Below are 21,414 nucleotides of genomic sequence, written 5' to 3'. Positions count from 1 at the left end.
TTCCTGTAATGGACACACATGCCAATAGGAAAAATTGGGATCACTACACTCCAATGAAAGGACAATTGACTAATTACGCTGAACTATTCATACAGCTGCAAAACCAAAAAATCAATCATCAGTTGCAGAGGCGAACTGTGTCATCCTAATCGTAGATATTAACCTTCTACAAAGAAGACTTTAAAGAGGATTTCCATTATGAAGATTAAAAAGATTTTTTGAGATTTGGTAGGTAATTCATAACCAGAAGCTAGCTGAGTACTATGGAAATTTTTAGAAATGTTGCTCAAATCCCAATTCCATGCCAGGATACTTTCAGTTTATAAGTCAGTCAGATTGTCAGGGAGGTTAGATTTTAATGATTTTCTCATGGTAAGCATACAGTACACATCATGTTTATTACCCTTTACAAAGGAGGCAATTGGATGTGAGGCCCCAATCCTGCAAACCCTTATGCATGTTCCTAACTTTATGCCCAGGTGCAGACTTCAACGGGACTATCTCTGTGCTTAAAATTAAACTCATGCTTAAGTGTTTGCAGCACAGGGGCCCAAATTTCTTTACCCCATATATCAGGCACATTGTAGTTAAAGAAAAAAAAAGTTACTTTAGGCAGACATATTAAACATAGTAAGATATCAAGCTAGCTTTCAGCAACTCTAAAAATAAAACTTCCCCGATAAGTTATTTCACATGCTTTCTTATGAAGCTGCTCTAGCTTCAGTATATGACATGGTTCTAAAATTAAACGTCCTTTCCCCTTCCCTTTCCCCAGTTCACACAGCGTAACATATTCCAAAGCTACATTTGTAAATAAACCTGCTTTAGCAGTCACAGTGGGATAATCAGGAGGTAACTGTACCTGGAGTAGCAGGAAAGACCAGTGCTAATGACAGTATTAAGCACAGCAATGGGTACATAATAGTGATGGAAAGTGCTATTGATCCATTCTTCTGGGAAAACATAGGTTGAATAAGCAATCGCAGAACCTGAAAATAAAATCAGTGCCCAGGTTAGTTTTGAATGTTATTAGTGCCCTTCAGTAACCTCCCGGGTAATTTGGTGATCTTGCAGGTTTCAAACAAGCAAACCTGTGTTATCCTGTGTTTCTTGTAGGCAGATCCTAAATATATTTCAGAGGTGATAAGCACTTGTAGATTCCTCTGCAATTAAAGAAAGCTGCAAGGAAGGACAGGATTTCAGCACCTTGGAAAATGAAACTATTGATTTTTAAATAAGCCTCCAGATTCAGGGGCAAGACTATCAGAAAAAGTCCATTGTTGTTTGAAGCTGACTGATACTGGATACGTTGTGTTGTTGCAGCTGTGCTGGTCTAAAGACAAGGTGGTTGAGGTGATATTTTATTGGACCAACTTCAGTTGCTGAGAGAGATGCCTGTCTCTTTCACCAACAGAAGTTGGTCCAGTAAAAGACATTATCTCATCTATCTTTGTCTCTCTGATAGTGGATAGTCTGCCATTGACTTGATCGGAGGTGTCTGCGAGTGGACTAGGGACCTTAATTTAACACGTGAAAGACAAAATAAGGAAAAAAGTTTCATCATTTCAGATACTAGGTTAAACACTTCATTAATTAGAGCTTTGAAACTGGTCTGTATCACACAGGAGAGAAACAAATTGACTTAGGACAATAGCATTCCCTGATTTATTGGCAGCCCAGACAGAGAACATTCTATTCTAGCTATGTTTATACATCTTTTTCTGTTAGAAAAAATTAAGGCAAATTATGTGGCTCTGGGATGATTCTGTTCTCACTCACATTGGGTTTTATGCCTGTGCAATGCCATTGACTTCAGTGGAGTCCCTCTTGATTGACTCCAGTGTAAGCGAGAGAAGAATCTGGCCCAGAACCTGTTGTTTTTTCCTGTTGTAAAGTGATAGAATTCTAGTTTGCTTCAGCTGCTCCTTTCAGGTATTTTACAAAAAACAAAGAGCCCAACCCTGCAGCCAGTCCTAACTCAGGCATTCCTCCCCCCAGTGACTGGTAGGGCTAAGTCAGTACTGCAAGATCAGACCATTCAATGGATTTTTTAAAAATTGCAGTGGAGATGTTCTTATGTCTCCGTTGTGCTTATGTGGTTGCCAGTTATATGCTTTCTTTAGTGTCATTCATATTTATGCTTGAATTATTTCATTAAGTGCTGAAGATAACTTTATTGTTCCAGTTGCTGTCACCAGGACTTCCTTGTAACAGAGATGATGCATCCCACAGGGCGCATTCCTTTACAAATATAATAAATAAACCCAAAGGCAGTAACTTCATGTCAGGATCTCTCTGATTTATAAGCAAGACAGCCAGGTCCCTCTGGATCCTTATGTAGATGCAGTTAGACACATCACAGAGGGGAAACTCTGACTCAGAGCAGGGTACTTGCAGCATCCCCTTGTATGACTGTGGACTGATAAGAATTACCAGCAACTTCAAAGGAGGCTGGACATGTCCCATGATAATAGATAAAGCATGCTATGTTGGCACTGCACAAATGCAGAACATCTGAACCAGCAGGTTAGGGCTAATTTACCTTACTTCATTTGGGGGGGGGGCAGCTATGGGGATGTGGAGCTATTTGGATCCTGTGATTTCATCCTTTTACTCCTGGCATTAGCAAAATAGCAAAATCTAAAAACATTGGTGACACACGTTTTACAAGCCACAGGCCACTCCAAACCGAAACAGCCAGTGAAACCCACTGTAAACAAAAGCATGGGATTAATTCACAAATGGTTAGATGGCCTGCATCTCCCTTGATGGTATCTGTAAAAAAAAAAAAAAAAACCAAAACAGAGCTATTCTCACACAGCTTGCATGTACTCAGCATTCTTTCTATAGAGCCATAACAGTGTCAAGCCACCGCTTTGGTCCCCTCTTCCTCCGAGATTAACCATTAACACACAGCACAGGTTCATGATAGAAAAAAGTCACAGTTTTACTTCAGTGCTCCCAGACAGAGTGACTTTACCAAATGTTAACATGCAGGACTATACTTCAACATTCTGTGGACGGTAATACAAGTATCTAGCAAGCCATCTCTTTGACTTCGGCAGGTATCAGAGTTGGATTAAGTGTGCGTGTGTCTCTCTGTCTGTCTCAAGCCCTGGGTGTGTCTTCAACACAGTCACGTTGCAATAGTTGAGGACAAGAGGTCCTTCAATCTCCCCTTGCTAATCGGTGGAGCAGGATTTCATGGTGGCATGTGAAGGAAGCACTAGTGAGCTGGACCCAACAGCTCCAGAGAGATGTCATCCGCCAGGCAGGCAGCGGGATAGGTCCTCTAGCTGGCTGGCAGCAGCATGCACCAGCCAGGGCAAATGTCATGTCTTTCCAAAAGAACGACTGTCCCACTGTGTCTCCCATAGTCACCCCAGAGAACCCAGCCCTGGGAGTCAGGATTCAAGCAGCAGAGCATGAACCATTAGAGCCCACTCAGTTCCAGCCCAAGGAGCATTTCATCCCTAATCTTGCTGTGGTTGCATAAAGGGAAAGGACCCCAATTTTGGGGTTGATGCAGGACTTGACTGTGGGGACCAAAGGTAGCTTTAAGCCACTTTTCATATGTCAATCTCTTGGTTCCTGGCATAAATATCAGCAGCCTCAGGACTTCCTGGGTTACTTCAGACAAGGCATTTAAACTCTCTGTTCTTTAGTTTCTGTAACATAGGTATGACCATACTTCCATACCTCATGAAGGTGTTGTGAGCCTTACTTCATTAATGTTCATTGATTAGAGATCCTTGAATGGAAGGTGCAATTTAAGTGCAAAGCATGAATTATTATTAACTGAAAAACACCTACAGCAATCCCAAAATACTTAAGGCATTAAAGACGAATGAGAAAAAAAATTAGACATTGGGCAACTTTTTCAAAAGTGCCTAAATGGCTTAAAAGCCTAAGTCCTATTTTCAAAAGTGAATTAGGAGCCCATGTTCCATTGACTTTTAATTAGATTTAGGCTCCTAAATGCCAAAGTCACTTTTGAAAATGGGGCTTAGGCCCAGATCTTTAAAGGTATTTAGGTACATAATTCTTACTGATATCAATGGGAGCTAGGGGCCTAAATACCTTTGAGGATCTGGGCCCTAACTCACTTAGATGCTTCTGAAGATGTTGCCAATTATTCGGTTACATATTTAACAAGACAATGTTTGGAGACTCTTACCTAAGCTGTACATACTAAGGGCACCATAATCAAAGAAATAACAAATATGTCTCGCCTGGGTGGACATCGCACTGAACGTGTGGGCACAGCTGGATGTGACCGGATAAATACAGCACGTGAGCATGTAGGCAAGAAAGGGCCAGGCATACATGTCATTCCAGATATCCAGCGAATAGGCCAAGACAAACAACTTCCATAGGAAGTACCTGAAATACAGAGTATTGAGTTAGTACCTTGTGCATTACTAGTGAAATCCCGCCCCATTGAAATCAGTGGCAACACTCCCACTCCTGAGGATTTCACCCTCACTGATTCTTGTATTTTTGTCAGAATTACAATGAATGCATTGATTATTTAAGTTCTCAGTTATATTTTCCTTGTCCCTCCATTAGAATACAGTACATTTCCCACCCAGGTCCCAAAATCACCGCCCCCCCCCCCCCCGCCAATCACAAAGAGCCATCTACTTAGGGTGATTTTAAACATTTGAAAATACAGCAGTTAATAAAAACCAGCTCAAGTACCAGGCAGGCAAGAAATGTGTCCATATATTTAGTGTTTCATTTGTCATCTGGAAGACACTGAGGAGACAGTCTGCTGCAGAGCTTCTTGGATGGCGATACCCAAACAGGATGCCCTGCTCTCGAAACACCTGCCAGGGGATGATTAGAAGCGCGTCGTTTAGATGGACTGTATAGTCTGTATATTTCACACTGTGTCACAGGAATTGGAGCATGAGCATGAAATGCCCAGTCCTGCAGCAAAACTCCCACTAAACATCTCCCTGCAAAAGGAGAACTTTATCAAGCTGCAGTGCAAAATATTGGTAACTGTATTTAATTCAGAAAGTATGCTACAAAGGAAGGAGAACACATGTTAATGGTGCAGAAAAATGGGTTCATGATCTCATCTAGGAGATGGGCTCGTGGGGCGAGGAACAATCGAGGTAATAGCTGCTAAACAGGGTCATAAGAACATAAGAGCAGCCATACTGGGTCAGACCAAAGGTCCATTTAGCCCAATGTCCTGTCTTCCGCCAGTGGCCAATGCCAGGTGCCCCAGAGGGAATTAACAGAACAGGCAATCATCAAGTGATCCATCCCCTGTCTCCCAGTCCCAGCTTCTGGCAGAAGACTGAGGATCCTGGGGAAATTCTTGATTAGGACCTTGAGCTCAAGTCACAGGACATCTACATATAGGAGCTGACGCTCTACCTGCAAGCCTGCCTCAGAATAGTTGGCAATGGCTGGTCCCCCAGCTGCTGACTGCTCCTAGCCTCTGTTCCCTCAGTGGCATGTGGAAGCTAGGCTACAGCTCAGCTCCAGCCCAGCCCATTTCTGCAAAATTAGGTCATTCCAAAAACGGCCACTGATTTGCAGTGCCTCCATTTGGGAGCCACATTTTAGACACTTGGGGCCTGATTTTCAGAGTTGTTGAAGAAAATAGCAGCTGCTGGGTCCTCGGCAATTCTGAAAACGAGCCCACGTAGTTAGTGCCCACATCTGGACGAAGGGATGTCTACACTGCGTCTGGGAGGGAGCCTCCCAGCCTGGGTCCACAAGCCAGCACATTGTAAATAGCAGTAGGGCTGTTGCGGCTCTGGCTGGCGCTGGCTCTCAAACCAAATAAAATACTTTTATTTGAACTAAAAATATTTTAATCCAATAAATGGCCTTCTTGTGAAAACGAAATTTTATGCAACAAAACTCAATGTTTTTCCTTTTTCACAAAAAAGATCTTGTTTTTAGTGTGAGAGTGAACACGCTTACAGGTATTTAAGTGAATTAAAATTATTATTGAAAATGATCATCAAAATATTTGATCAAAAACCTGGTTTTTGGTGAATGTAAGTTTTATAACCATTTTATAATGTTTTCAATTAAAAAAATTAAAAATATGCTGAAAAAAATTCTCTGGGCTGTTTTTTCAATGCCTCTCTTTCAAACTCTTCAAAAACAAAAACTTTACACAAAACAAATTCACCATTTCAAAAATTTTCCACAGAAATAAGCTCTTTCCCCAGCCAGGTCGAGGGCCACTGATTTGGACATAGGGTTTGGCCAACATGCTTTAATCAAGAGGTTCACGTGTAGAGCATTAGAAGAAAGTTATCATTAAAAAGAGAAGTGGTCGCTGAGGTTTTATTAGGCTACTGAGCCCACAGATTAGCAGCCAAATTGGAGATACATTTAACCAAACCTTACTTACTTTAGGCACTTGGTTAATACTGAGTTGCCTGCGCAACTTCCAGCCCAGCATGGTGCGTTGGGCTCGGTGGTGATGATTTTGGCTCGGAATGCTTGTTAAATCTTCACCTCCTTCGAGACAGACTCCTGTGTAGTTTTCATCTATGGCCTCAGGCCAAACTCATCCTTATTTACACCTTCCTGTCTCCTCGCCCAGCTCTTGTTGCCAAGGCCCTCCAAGTGCTTTGGTGCTAGGGAGCGCAAGAGAACAAAACAAGGCGGATTGCTATAGCAAGAGTAACAAACAGGGAAAGGGCCCCGGGCCAGGTAACTGGATTCAAACCATCATTGGCAGCTCTAGCCTGTGTCACATCCCTACCAGTTGCTCTCTTTTTTGTTTCTATACCCAGTTAGGGTGCCAGTTTGGGATTCTTGGGTTTAGTGAAGGCAGGTGTGATGTAGAAGGCAAGACAGTGACATTCACCCCTGTGCGAGGTCTATGCACAGCTTACGTCACACGTAGGCCATCAAAATGGGCTGACATGAAACCTATGCTTTGAGATGACCTTTTGCATGAGGGAATGTCACCCTAAAGCAGTGGTTCTTAACCTTTACTTCAGCCTACACCCCTTTGGTTCTCAAAATATGTTCTCGCACCCCTTATCAAAAATCGTTGAAGTAGGTCAGTTCTTTAAACCTGTTTGTATATTACAGTAATCGTTAAAAAATGTGTAATTTTAATAAATACACAGGTTTGATGAAACAAAGTAGTTGTACTTAACGTGCCTGTGCTTAATTTGTGTTTTCGATAATTTACCTTCTAAAAAAATCTGGCATGTCTCGCACCCCCAGGGGGTGCATGCACCCCAGCTTAAGAACGACTGCCCTAGAGGAATGAGTAGGTAGAGAGACTCGGAACTCAGCGCCAGACGCTGCAGGCCTTACTCAGAGCTTGATCGGTCCCACTGCTTTTGAGAGCAGAGGGTACCCAGAGCGTACCCAGAGCTGGAAGACACAGCTTCGAGGCACAGAAAGGAGAATGGTGTCTCCATGGCAATGCCCTTCCTCCTAATCCCAGGAAAGCCCCTTCATGGGATGAGGTACTTCAGGGCTACGCCCAGCATGGACTTTGTGAGACCCCAGCCCTCTGGAAACTAGCAGGGGCTCTCCAAGTAGGAAAGCAGGATGTTGTGTAACACAGATCCCCTGCAAGAAAGTGAAATCCCTGCAGTATGGGCCAGTCGGCAAGCCTCTACAGCACTGGCACAGGGGCTGGAAAACAGGGTAGAGGTATTGGATCTCTGCATGGGTGACCCTTGAATACTGCGTGCAGATGTGGTCATCCCAGATATATTGGAATTGGAAAAGGTACACAAGGGCAACACAAACGATTAGGGGTATGGAACAGCTTCCATATGAGGAGAGATTACTAAAACTGGGACTTTTCAGCTTGGGAAAAGGACGACTAAGGTGGCATATGATAAAATCATGGTCTATAAAATCATGACTGGTGTGGAGAAAGTAAACAAGGAAGTGTTATTTATTCCTTCTCACAACACATAACATAAGAACTAGGGGTCACCAAAAGAAATTAACAGGCAGCAGGTTTAAAACAAACAAAAGGAAATATTTCTTCACACAACACACAGTCAACCTGTGGAACCCATTGCCAGAGGACGTTGTGAAGGCCAAGACCATAACAGGGTTCAAAAAAGAACTAGATAAATTGATGGAGGATAGGTCCATCGATGGCTATTATCCAGGAAGGGCAGAGATTGTGTCCCCTAGCCTTTATTTGCCAGAAGCTGGGAAGGAGCAACAGGGAATGGATCTGTTCTGCTCATTCCCTCTGGGGCACCTGGCATTGGCCACTGTTGGAAGACAGGACACTGGGCTAGATGGACCTTTGCTCTGTCCAAGTATGGCTGTTCTTATACCTATGTGGACCTTGGGAGACCTGTAAGTTTGGGCTAGAGCTGAGCGAATAACCAGTATTTCAGTTTGGTGGCTGAGCTGGAAAAAAAAAACAGGGGAAAACGTGTTATGGATCACACCGAAATGAATACATTTCTGATTTCCTGGCAAAATTAAAAAATTGAAATAATTTCATTTTGTTTCATTCTGATGGGTTTTAAAACATAATTTAGGAAAATTCAAAACTGGAACATCTCGCCAAAACAAAAAATCAAATCGTTTCATTCTGGAACATTTCTGAAACTTTTTGCCCTTTTTTTTGGACTGAGACTATTTGCCAAAATCTAGCCAAATTCACGGATTGTTTTGGTCACCTCACAACTGCATTTTATTGTGGAAAAAAACTAGTCATGAAAAACTTTACCGAAGTCTAGTTTGGGCCCTGTCTATTCAGTCATTGCGTCCAAACTCCCCACCGTTGATGGAAGTATTGAGAGGAAGCTCAGACACCCACTTGTCTTGACATTCTGAGGCCTGATGCTGCCAATTAATCCACACTGAAAGCTCCCATTGGCATTGACATGTGCTCCATTCAAGGCAGGACTGGCCCCTTTGCAGAATGTCACTTATTTCCCATATTCTTCTGCAGGTGGTTCCCGTTACGAGTGAGTGTCATGGGGAATAAGCCACATGAGTAGCATTTCCTTAACACTCCATCTAGCGGTGTCTGAGATTTCATTTATCATCAGACACCAAAAAAAAAAAATCACTCAGGAGAGAACTGTTGAAATGGCAAGAGGACCAGCCTTCCATGTGCAGTACCGTGCTACCATGCAGATGGTCTCTGCTGCTCAGTGATGTCCTTGGACATCAATAGACTGGGGAGGTGAGCTCTCCTTAAAGGAGTGGGGAGATGGGGGTGGAATCCAGGCAATGCTGCCAAACCTGCAGCTATTTGGAGTAATCTCAGTCATGGGAGTCCCTCCTCGTTCCAGCTGGTATCAGCCAAAATGCTAGTTTAAGTGCTTATTGCTCCCGGTCCAATGCCACAAGGTGTGGAGTACAAACTCCTCCATGCCCAGTGACAGCTCAGTGTTGTTAATAACATGCAGCCCCTGGGAAATCAGTATGTCTCCCCCTTTATCTCAATCCCTATTGGCAACTTTCCCTAACAGTAAAACTCCATCTGTCTGGCCCTCTGGCCCCAGCTGGCATTGCTGAGGAAGTTGGGAGGTGGGTGTGGGAGACTGTCAGATGCTGAATCATGGGCATTGGCAACTAAGGGTTAGCTTGAATGCCCTGGCAGGGAGGCCCAGATGTGTTGGAATAGCACAGTCCTGGGGGAAGAGGTACAAGCTGCTGGCTTCTACAGCAACCGAAAGGGGCCACGCTGCACTCCTGATGTTGGAAAATGCAAACGGATAAAGGGTGGGCGTTGCAACAGTCTGCAGTTGTTGGAGGCGCAAACTCAGGACTCCTGGGTTCTGATCCCAAGTTTGCCACTGACTCAGTTTGTGAGCTTGGACAAGTCCCTTCATCACTCTGAGCCTTAGCGTCTCAGCTGTAAAAAGAGGGTAACAAAACCTGCCTCACCAGGGTGCTGTGATGCTGGAAGAGCTAATGTATTTAAACCTGGAAGGACTCTGTCTGGGACAGAGGCAGGGGTGGGGAGGGGATAAGCCCTTTTCCTTTGTTTCATCAAACTGCCAGCCTCTAACACGTGCAGTGATGGTCAGAAGTGCTCCGTAGCCTTTCAGAATTAAGCAGCACTGCTGTCAGCTTCACATTAAACTACAACATAAGCAGAGCACTGACAGTGAACGCCTAGGGAAAGGTGTTTGTAGCGCCATCTACAGGAAACCACAGGGCACAGAAAAGGCTTCCCGTACTGTCCCATAACTTGCTAACTCACAGATCCATGAAGTGAGTTCATTAAAACAAACGTTCTGCTGAAACCGTTTCCAACACCACTCGGTTTAGGTTTCAAACCTTCTCCTTTTTCAATTTCTTGGCTCACAGTTGGCATGTCGCTGTTACTCCTGGCATGGGAATGGTTTTCTGACAACATTTACAATCGCGTGCATTTATTCTCAAGCACCTATTTCAAGCCTACCTGCCCAGTGCTAGTTTGGCAGACTAATTCCTGAGGTTTCCTCTGAGGGGGTGTGTTAGGGGCTTGTTCCTTCACCCACTTCCTTCCCTGGTCCTTCTCGCATGAACAGAGAGCAACAATACCCCAAGTCCAAAGGTGCAAACAATTGGATGTTTATTGGGGGTGAACTTCCAGCAAGCATGATTCCAGTTTCCTTCCTTAGTGTCCCCCTTCCTAGCTCTGACACCACAGAGCCTTACTCCTGTGTCCCTGTTCCCATTTCCTGTCCTTAGCCAAACATGATTCCAATTTCCCCCACCCACACACTTCCTGATTGACTGCAGACTATATAGTAAAACTTGAGTTCTGCTTAGCTATACCTTAACCTATCATTTTACTGAAATTTAACTAACCAATCCTAACATATTGTAACACGATTATGTAACCAATTATATCCCACCACCTTAATTAGTTTACACCCAGCAAAATTAATTATACAGCAGACAGAAACAATCACAGAACCAGACAGAGATTTTACAGACAAACAATAGCAAAGTGGGAACTATAATGACAAAACAACATAGAAGTGAGGATTTCCCATCCCAGCTACGTATAAGTGAGTTCTTGCCAGACAGGATGCTATCAAACTAAGTTTCCTTTTACATTTTCTAGGCACTTCCCTTTCTCTGGAAGCGATAGGCGTTATCAGGACAGGATTGTATCCTAACAGCCCCATAGCACCTTCTTTCAATGTGACTAGTTTGGAACGTGAGGAGGTGACCGGTCGCTTCGCAGCTTATGGCTGTCTCTGCTGCTTAGCCAAAGGCCTTAGCCTAAGAACAGGGCCTCAGACTGTCTCAGTGAGAAAAGGCCTTAGACAGTCAGACAGTGATTTGGATTCTCTCTTTTATAGCCAAGTGATAAGAATACACCTAAATTCTTAGAGTATAGGCCTTTACAGACAAGCCTGAATATCTATATCCTAACAGAGGGTGGTCATGCCGGGAATGCATCCAGGGCCCGGGGATGCCCCTCTTTGGAGTGGCAGGTGAACGGTGAAATATCTGTGCACTGCTCACAGTCCCCCAGAGCCTTTTTTTTAATCTCTGTTTCTGCAAAACCTTTTCAAACGTCTAACTCAGGCAAAAAGAAAAGGAGTACTTGTGGCACCTTAGAGACTAACCGATTTATTTGAGCATAAGCTTTCGTGAGCTACAGCTCACTTCAGTATGCATCCGATGAAGTGAGCTGTAGCTCATGAAAGCTTATGCTCAAATAAATCGGTTAGTCTCTAAGGTGCCACAAGTACTCCTTTTCTTTTTTCTCATAGCATGCCACTGCAGAGCCCTATTTCCATGATCTGTGCTAACCTGTTGCAGGCTGCTGGAGTTTAATTGGCAGGCTCTCTAGCTCCAGGTCCCCAGACTTCTTACAGCCTGAACATCTGTCCGACTGCATAGTCAAAGATTGTGGAGAAGGGTCATTTAAGGGTGAGTATCCAAACGCATATTTTATCAGCTTGCCTCGCCTTTCAGTAGGCCTGTAACCAAGTGTTACGAACAGTCACATACCAATCGCAGTGCCTGGACAATATTTAAAACAGTATTATCCAAGTGACAGACAAACTGGCACCACAAATTTAGATTTGAAAATGGCAGTTTCATTATTTTCTGTATCAGTACACACTTCTTGTGACAGACAGCCCAATTAGTCCGTCTTCCCCTTTTCTCTTGTGCAGAACATGCCAGTCACAACTTCACTAAGAGCTGAGGGGCATTAGCCCAGTACAGGATCAGACTGTAAGCACGGGACTGACTCCGCATAGACACGCAGCCCCAGCGGTAGAGAAACTCCATCTCAAGCAAAGCCTTTGATAGCCTTTTCCACCCTACAATTATTCTCCATCCGGAGAATTAAACACATTCCCCTTTTATTTTCCTGCAAATGCCCCACACCTTGTAATTAGAGTTTGCCTCACTCTCTCAGATCCAACCTTCCAACACTATTAAACAAAGTTTGTGGCTGTGCAACTCCCGAGCTGCACTGCATAATGGGAGAAGTGTTGTAGTCCACCATGCAAAGCTACTTCCCAGGAAGAAAGGGTTCGACGTTCGCTCATCTGTTTTAAAAGAAGAAAACGAATACAGCCCAGCAATTTAATGCGTGACATAAAAACAATCAGAAATGCTTTCGAAGTTTACACTTCATGTCTGATTTTTTCCATGATCTGTAATTACTTCTTTCAGATTTAGAACAAGGGTCCTACAGGCTCAGAGTTTTGTCTTGTTTCATGCAGAGTATGGTCTGTTTAGGTCTCCTTTTTAGTTACTCATTTTCTCACTGCAGTACAAGCGATGGGCCGAATCCTGTGGGGGAATGCTCCAGATCCCCATTGAAAGTATTCCACACCGTGCAGAATTGGGCCCTCCAGTGCTCACCTGGATTCTCAAGATCTGGAACAAGCTCTATCTGTTCCTATCCTTTGCCAGAACACCTTTGCTATGAACACAGCTGAAGGGAGCCATGGGACAGAAAAAATACAAACTCTTGTTATTTTAGTAAAACTGGAAAAGACGGGAGCTGCTCAACACATTTGTTACACAGTGCCGTGGTTTACATGTTGGATCATTGATCAGCACATGACCTGTATTTTTAGTCTCAGACAAAGCCGAGTACCTGATATGCTGGGTTACCAGATTGCAAATCAGCTAACTGGGCATACATCTGACTAGCCACTGACTCTCTGTCTATGTATTTAGGTTCTTGTACTGGCATCCATCAGTGTAGTATCTAAGAGCAGCTGATAGTACATTTCAGAAATGTGTCCTGGAGGAGCAATATGCCCTCGCTAGTGAGTTACTGTGTTGTGTATCAATATAAACAAATTTACATAGGATTAGAAGGGACCTCCTGGGTCACCATGTCCAGGCCTGTAGTTTTCCAGGCAGCCCCATCATATAATCCCATTCTGAAATGTATCAAGCTCCATCTTCAAACTAGTTCGGTTGTTTGCCTGTATTAGGGCTAATGGGAGACTGTTCCAAAACGTCACTCCTCCGATAGTTGGGAACCTTCTCATTTCCAGCTTTGATTTCGTCATGGCAAACCGTTTTCCCTCGTGAACAACTAGCTTGCCTGTTCGCCCTCCAAGCTGGCACTCACTGCTGACCGGAGAGAGTCAAAGTACCCAAAAAGCTATGTTGATATGAATACATCTAATTACATGCTACTGAAACAGTGAAAATGTCTTCTGGTCTCACTGTCCAAGTGTCAGAAATATAGTCCCCTCTCTAAAGCTCAGAGTAAACTATGCACAACTCTAGAACCGATGAAAAGACTAGCAGGGACAGACAACCAACCCTACAGTCCCATTTCCCTCTGCTCCCACAGCAAGACTCCTGTGGCCTCTGGGACGATACCAGTGGTGCTAGTAGAAGTCATTTTTTGCTGGTACTGCACTCATGGGAGGGACATAAGGAGAGGTAGGTGACTTCCCATATGACCCTCCATGTGACTGCTTCCCATCCCGCCTCCAGCTCAGGGCCCCCCCCCCCTTTGTATATATAATCATCAACATACTTAACTACTCACCCCCCCCCATATGCTGTATTCAGTCTGTTTATATGGAATAGGGGAGTTGGGTGAGGAGCCATTTCAGCATATGTATGACTTATTAAAAGACACATTTTAAATAGAACTGTATCCTAAACTGCTCTACAGTGTTGTACCCAAACATTGCATTTCAATGCGGGATTCAACGTCCTTTACAGGAACAGACTCCTGAAACACTTACCAGTCCACAAAAGTGGCCCATAGTCATGCAAATAGTCCCATTGTCTTCCATGGGACCGATCAAATGATTAAGGGTTTACAGCGTTCGGTTCCAAGTTTGTAAATTGTTTTGGATGAAGCTGACAAGGCCTGAGCTGTCAGATCAGAAGGAGCGTCCTTCGACTAAAGGTGGGCAGACGTGTGATACGTCTTAGCTCCGTTGCTAAGGTGAGGAACATCTTTTCGGCAAAGTTCTTGGCAGATTCCTGAGGCAGCTGGTTTAAGGCCGTCAGTGTCCGGCATTATAATCTTCACTTATAGTTCTCTCACCCACAAAGCTGGAACACGAGGCATTTGTTTTGCTGCTCCAGTTCCCGTTCACAAAATGCATGGAAGGGTATGTCTACACAGCCGATGTTAAAATGCTGCCAGGGCAGCGCTTTAACGTGGCTGGGGAGTCGCGGCCCGCCCACCCCTCCCCTTTTGAGGGCTCCTGACCAACACAACAGCACAATACATATGCTAACAAACTTAAAGCCTTCGTTTATGTTTGTTAGCATATGTACTGTGCTGTTAAAGCCATATAAAGAATGAATGTCCTCCCCAGCTGTGTTCTGTTCCTTTAAGGAGCAGAGTGCAGCCCCTCCCCCCTTGGGGGGAGGGGGGCTAGCCCCAAGTCTTTCCCCGTACCCGCTAAAAATCTCTTGCCAGTACTGTGCACTGCAGGGTACCCCCTACATGCACACCTGGAAGCTGCACAAATTTGAATAAGGGAAACATGAACAAGCAGCCAGAAAGTGGCGTATGAAGGGTGGTAAGGTGCACACACAAGTGAGCTCTGCATGCAGCTGCGAGGATAGAGAGAGTTCTTTGTAAAAGTTACAACCTCCCTCCCCAAAGACAGAGACACAAACTTTCTCACAGTTTGTCCAATTCCCTTTAACACAACTTCCCCTTGTGCAAGCCTCATGTTACTCTCCATTGAGTTCCATGGGAGCAACAGGCACCAAAAGGCTTCAAGGTCCTGGTCCAAATTTGGCTTTGAAGCTTGAATAGAGAGAAGCCTCTCCCTGCTTATCTTGCAAACTCAGCAAAGCATCTGTCCACACATGCCAAGTAGATATTTTTACAAAATATACTACACACGGTGCACGCCCATATCTCCAAGGGCAGGAGCCAGGCATTCTTCTGCTGTTAAGTTTACACAGGAATATTTCAGCCTGACTATTTAATTTCCAGTTTTTGCAGATGAGGAGCCCTGACAGTCCCCTACAGAATCACCTCTCTTCTACAAGGGCGTGCTTCTATTCAGGAAGATACGGGCCAAGGGTGAACAGGTCTGACTGAAGCACAACCTTCCATTGTAGGGTTTCTAGAGTTACATTTATTAGCACTGGCTGCATGGCGGACACAATCAGAGCGAAAATACAACAGGGCACGCAGGAGGATTTAAATTCAAGAAAAATGGTTTAGCTGTTAATTATTAACTTTTATGATTTACTCTGTACAGCACCAGAGAGAATTATTAAACTATGAAACCAGTGACTGAGCCATCCTGCATAATCACCACTAAAGGTAACATAAGAAATGCCAAGCCCTTGTAGGCAGAACGGTGAGGAATTCATAACAGGTTTATTATTAATCATTTATTACTTGTTTAGGGCCCAACACAGCAAAGCATTTAAACACATAAAGAAAAAGTTTTAAGTGTTTGCTTAAGTCCCACTGAAGTCACTTTCAGGCAGAGGTAAGCATGGGCTAAGGTGCTTTGTTGAATCCAGGGTGATCAGATTTCTACTGCACCCCAGAAATGGCTGCATTTCAGTGGTGTATCTGTCTGCTTGTAAAAAGTGTTTTGGAATGACAGCGCAAATTCTATTATACACTTAAGATATTATTGTTACAGTATGAATGCAAGAAGAAAACAACTTCTTAAAATAAACAAATTGTTCTGATGACATAAAATACATATTAATTTTCCATAGTTTTGTGTCCCTTTCTCTCTCAATATATATATGAGTGGGCATGAGAAAGCTCAAACTTTTGCTTGCAGATTGCATATAGTTGGGCTTGGCAGAATTATTTTTAAAATAGTCAAAATTTGACCCATAATATTGAGGTTTATTTTTAAAGTTATTTATTGGTTTAAATTTTCACAGTTGTGCAAAACTATGGGGTTTAAGCATTTTTTTGTCTGTTTATTTACATTTTTCACAGTTGTGTGAAATTATGGGGTGGTCAGACAAGGGGGGGTTAGACAATAATTGTTTAATGATAAATGTGGAGATTCAAAAAGTTAAAGCTGTGTATTTTAACGATTATAAATTCCCAACATCACATGTCAAAATACACAAAGTAAATATCCTTACACTAAACTCAAATAAGTACTCATGTAGCATTTTTCTTACTTTGTCTAGCTGTTAATTTTGATTATTTTCAGTGGAAATATTTTTTCGTTGGTTTCTGTGTGTTCGGTGAAATCGACATTTACCAATAAAAATCTAATCCTTCCATGCCTAGTTACAGTCCAAGTGCTGTTTGCATTTCTTATATAAAGATTCAGTATATTTCACTACAAGCAACACAAAAAAGACCATCAAAAATGCTGCATAAAAACCAGACGCGCTGCTGGGAAGCAAATATGCACTGTACTTACATCTCTGCCTCGGGAGCCGGGAAGCACTCACTGGTGCCCTAATAACCAGAGGAGCTGGCAGCCCCCTCAGCACCAGGATGTCGGTACTATTCTTCTTTGTACAATGGAAAATGCACAGATCAGCCCTGTGCTAGAAATGTGGTAAGTAGCAGAATTGTTTGGGGCTGAGCTGGCATGTACACAGCAGCTCAGTGAGAGTAAGTGGGCTGACAGGTTTGCAAAAGAAACAAAACCAACCTGTTGACCTCCTAAGGGTAGAGCAACAGACGCAGAGAAGCTCTGCACAAGATATGCTTGCAGCAGCCACTTGGCCAGGCAGTACATACACATTAACGAGCTGTGGTGTGGCATGCAGCATGCTGGCTCAGGGTAAGGAAAGGCGGTTAAGCATGCATGCTGCTCTCTGGGATTAGGAGCAAATTAATTCTGACTCATGTTTTATTGGAAATTACTGAGTCCAAAATAATATCAGATTATGTTCTGGATTAAGTTTACTAAGACCTACAGGAAGCAGAACACAGGTACACAGTGTATAAATCCACAGGCCTCTTTAGTGTCCCAAGTCCAACCTTTCTGTGCCTCAGTTTCCCCACCGCTGAAATGGAGATAAAAACACATGCCTGCCTACCTTCAATGGTCTGGAAATCTTACATCATTCGTATCAAAGAGCTTTAAGAAATCAAATACTATAGAAACAGATGGTTATATTGGGCCTGCCACATCTACACACGAATCATACCATACTTCTCACGTAGTACCACAGATTTCTGTGGAGCTAGTTGTGGAGTAAGGGACTATTCAGTGTGAGTAAGAGGGACAGAATCTGTCCCATTGTGATCGTAATTCAAACAGAGAGAACAGGGGAAAGAGCCCGGCATATCTCAAAAACTGGTCAAACAAACGGAAATCGTCCATTTTGAATTAAAATGTGCTTACGACAAACTCAGCTGCTGGGATCAACCAGAGCCTAAATTGTCCCTTTGCATGGAGGACAACATTTCCCAAGAACAGCAGGGAGGGGAACACGGAGCAGCACACGGTCACAGTTCCCTTCTGTAACATCCAAAGAGGTTACAAAACTGGGATTGCTTAAAAGTGTAATTATGGGCATGAAAGTGACTATGTGAAAATGGCACCTTCTTGCTCCACAGACCGGCTCCCTGAGCTTTTGAGTCACAACAGCTTGCTCTATATCCCAGTCAGCCATGGAAGAGTGAGCTGGATTCTGTTCTAGGGCTGCCAACTCTGTATTCCAGTATCATCATCACCATGATTAATAATAATAAGCAGGAGTCACCTGCATTGGCCTGGGGTATTTCTTGCTGCTTTTCGCACAGCTCAGCAACTCCCGATTTTGTTGTACAGAGAAGAAAAAAAAGGGACATCCCTTGTAATAAGGGACTGTTGGCAGCCCTAATTCTGACTCACGCACCATCCACAGAATTGTTAACTATGCACCAGCCTCAACATCCTTATCTGACAAATAGCAACAGCACACGAGCCAGAGAACCCAGCTTGCGTCTCAGAGCCTACGTGGAGTCTGCAGAGCCAGCAGTTAAGGGACTAGGGGGGGAAATAATCCAAAACATCATTTTGGGTGGAAACTATGCCTACTTGTGCTTGAGCCTCTGAGCCACTATCGATATGAGGTCTCCAATCACGGTTCCTCAGAGTAAAACCACACATTCCAGCCTCGATTCTGCTCCCATGGAAGTAAATGGCAAAACTTCCTGTGACTTTAATGGGACAGGATCAGGCTCTTAAAAAAATAAACATAAAATGCCAGAAAAGAGATGGATGGGGCAAAAAAGGGTGGGCAGGGTCATAGCCTCCCTCCCCACTGACCGGGGGACGGAGATAGCACACCAGAGGGGAGGAGAGTAATCAGTGCCATCGGATCAGATCATATGCCCAACGTGCCCAGGGAAACTATGGAAGAGCGGTACCTGCTTGCAAAGCAAGGTCCCTGGTACTTCTGCAGGGACTGTGCAGTTCTGCCCCATCTAGCCCTCCATGCTCACAGTGTTGCTGGTTCCAGTTCTTTTGACTAGTCAAAGTCACCGTATGCAAAACCAAACATATTCTTCTTCTTCTCTTTGATAAGGCCCCTATATTTACTTTAGCCCTCGCAGCCATGAGTAACATATTTCACAATATTTGACTATAACAGACTAAGAGCCTTGAATCACTGAAGTGTGATACAAGGGCATTACTCTAGTATTATTAAGTAGTTAAAAAGCTATATCGAGGCACAATGCATTATTCACAGATCACGAAAAGCAGAAATAATGGTCATTTTAAATCAGGCCTCATGAATATGCAACAATGTCCCAGGTTTTAATCACAGGGGGTGGAAAGAATCTTGACCTAAAATTTAAAATCTGGGCATGTTAACCCTCCCTTTTCCAGCTCCAGAATTTTAATCATGGCTTTTCCTTGGATGAGAATTACCTAGTGCTCTTATTGCTGCTTTTAAAACCTCTCTTTAACCTCAGACTGAAATATATAAGCCTGCATCGCATCTGTTCTGCGATCTCTTTTCAGTGTCATTTCCTTCAGTGGGACTATAAAATTATCCACACAAGGCAGCAATTTCAAATACAATGCCAACAAAGTGCTAAGGACAGTGCAATAGACATTATTGGTATCAGCATGTACAATGCAAAAACAAAAAGCAATGTTCTTTATGGTCTTGCTGGCTCTGAATTTGTACAAGAAATCACACTGAAGATTAGCTAGCAAAGTATTCCAGACCTCTTGCTAAACACAACCTCTGTCATATTTATAAAAAGAAAAGGAGTACTTGTGGCACCTTAGAGACTAACCAATTTATTTGAGCATAAGCTTTCATCCGGATGCATCCGATGAAGTGAGCTGTAGCTCACGAAAGCTTATGCTCAAATAAATTGGTTAGTCTCTAAGGTGCCACAAGTCCTCCTGTTCTTTTTGCAGATACAGACTAACATGGCTGCTACTCTGAAACCGGTCATATTTATGACCTAGATCTAGTAAAATAATGATAAAACAGATCTATGCATACAACAAACAGTTCACATTCGGTTCCGTACTGGTTGTGGGGTCATGCTGGTCAGTATTTCTGAACATTCAGGCGACCACTGGAGCTTTCAGAAAACTTTTCCCGAACCCTGGAGGTCTCGCACATTCATGCCAGAAGCACGTTTTTTGGCATTTGATGTTGTCCTGCTAAAAAGTTAGTCCCCCCCTCAGGGAGCAGAGCCAAATGTCACGTGACCAGCTGCACACGACAAATAGTCCAGATGCACAATTCACAACCAACCACCCATTGTTACAGGTATTCATAGAAACCATTTTGCACTAATACTTACACCTCGGCCCGGACTAGCTCCAACAACTGCTGACTGCACGCACAGCTACCGGGACTGGCTCCCACATGACTCAACACTCATATCAGAAAAGGCAAAACCCCTCTGATTTCCAGCTGCGTGACTACAACACGGCCAGCTTTGGTATCATGGAGCAACTGAAGAAGCTTGGTCAATCACAGCAGTGAACACTCGCCTTTGCTATCAAGAATAAATGAAAAAAAATTCCAGACACACCAAATGCTCCACCAGTCAAACATTGAGAACTGGGTGTGTCTCCAAAGTGCTTATTGTTAGTTTAGCATTGGGGAAGTACATGCAGGGCGGCAGATCTGTACCCAGGAAAGGCAACTGGAGCGGGTGTGGGGAAAGAACGCAGAATCCGGCCCATTACGTGGTTAACGTTGCACACGCACCCTGCACCGAAGCCACAGAAAAGCCCGACTGCTAAGAAATCAGAGCAGGTAGTTCCACTACATGGAAAAAGTAAGCATGCAAAAGCAGATGCCAGGCTGTAAATACGGCCCTGGAAGCAACAGTGGGCCTCGTGACACAACCTGTCAGGATCCTTGCCAAGTTACACAGTCACATAAAGCAGTTTTTTCAAAACCCTAGGAAATGAATTTTCCAACTGGAGGTGAGTCACTGGTCCCATTAGACAGACAGATGTCCCTGGATAAAGGTCAGGCGTGGGCCTCCTTTTGGTACAATCTGTAAACAGCTGATTTATTTGGATTAACAAACTCAATTAATCCCCCATGACACACACACCAACATTACACCACAACATCCTCTGGTTCTGGAACACGGTCCTGGAGAACAACAAAATGCCCTTCGGCTGCACAAAGTGGATGAATTTTTTTTCCCCATTGGCCAGCAAATTGGCACAAAATACTGATTTACTAGGAAGCAAATTGATGGGTAAACACGTCATTAGTGAACTGGACATTTGGCCCACGTCTACTCCCAGAAAAGCCAGTGGGAATGCTGCCATTAACTTCACTCAGTGGGAGCAGGATTGGGGCCCAGCTTCATAAACACTTTATATTCTTGAGCCCCAAGTTATATCGCTGAACAATGCGGAGAGCAAAGGAAAGCTGCTGGCTTTCTGCCCACTCCTTGCGGTCAGTGGGGACTGTATATTGCAAACCCATTTCCTGTACTTCTGTCTATGTTCGGCCATGCTCTCTTCTGACCATTTCCTGACCATTCATCAGGCCTCTGGGTCTTGAAACTGGGGGCGCCCCATGCCTTACAAGGAAGGGCGCAATGTC

The 21,414-nt window shown here is 43.8% G+C and overlaps 1 protein-coding gene across 5 annotated transcripts in view; it reads right to left on the bottom strand.

Moving 5' to 3' along the window:
• Window positions 1–17,101, bottom strand: part of PAQR5 (progestin and adipoQ receptor family member 5) — a 31,162-nt gene extending 14,061 nt beyond the window's left edge. For 2 of the 5 annotated variants that reach the window (XM_077829287.1, XM_077829290.1), the window contains exons 1-5: window positions 16,797–17,101; window positions 6,386–6,614; window positions 4,702–4,829; window positions 4,178–4,383; window positions 863–989 (exon numbers count right to left, since the gene is read on the bottom strand). In XM_077829287.1, coding sequence (XP_077685413.1) covers window positions 863–989; window positions 4,178–4,383; window positions 4,702–4,829; window positions 6,386–6,436 — 512 coding nt within the window. In that variant the 5' untranslated portion in view covers window positions 6,437–6,614; window positions 16,797–17,101. Of the gene's footprint in view, window positions 1–862; window positions 990–4,177; window positions 4,384–4,701; window positions 4,962–6,385; window positions 6,615–14,162; window positions 14,537–16,796 lie in introns of those variants that run through there. The other 3 variants (XM_077829291.1, XM_077829288.1, XM_077829292.1) reach the window with 3 other exon arrangements.
• Window positions 17,102–21,414: the final 4,313 nt, after the last annotated feature.

The sequence above is a fragment of the Eretmochelys imbricata genome, chromosome 10 (assembly GCF_965152235.1).
Source record: "Eretmochelys imbricata isolate rEreImb1 chromosome 10, rEreImb1.hap1, whole genome shotgun sequence".
In the NCBI taxonomy this organism is placed as follows: Eukaryota; Metazoa; Chordata; order Testudines; family Cheloniidae; genus Eretmochelys; species Eretmochelys imbricata.
This window is presented reverse-complemented; position numbering and strand designations above follow the sequence as displayed.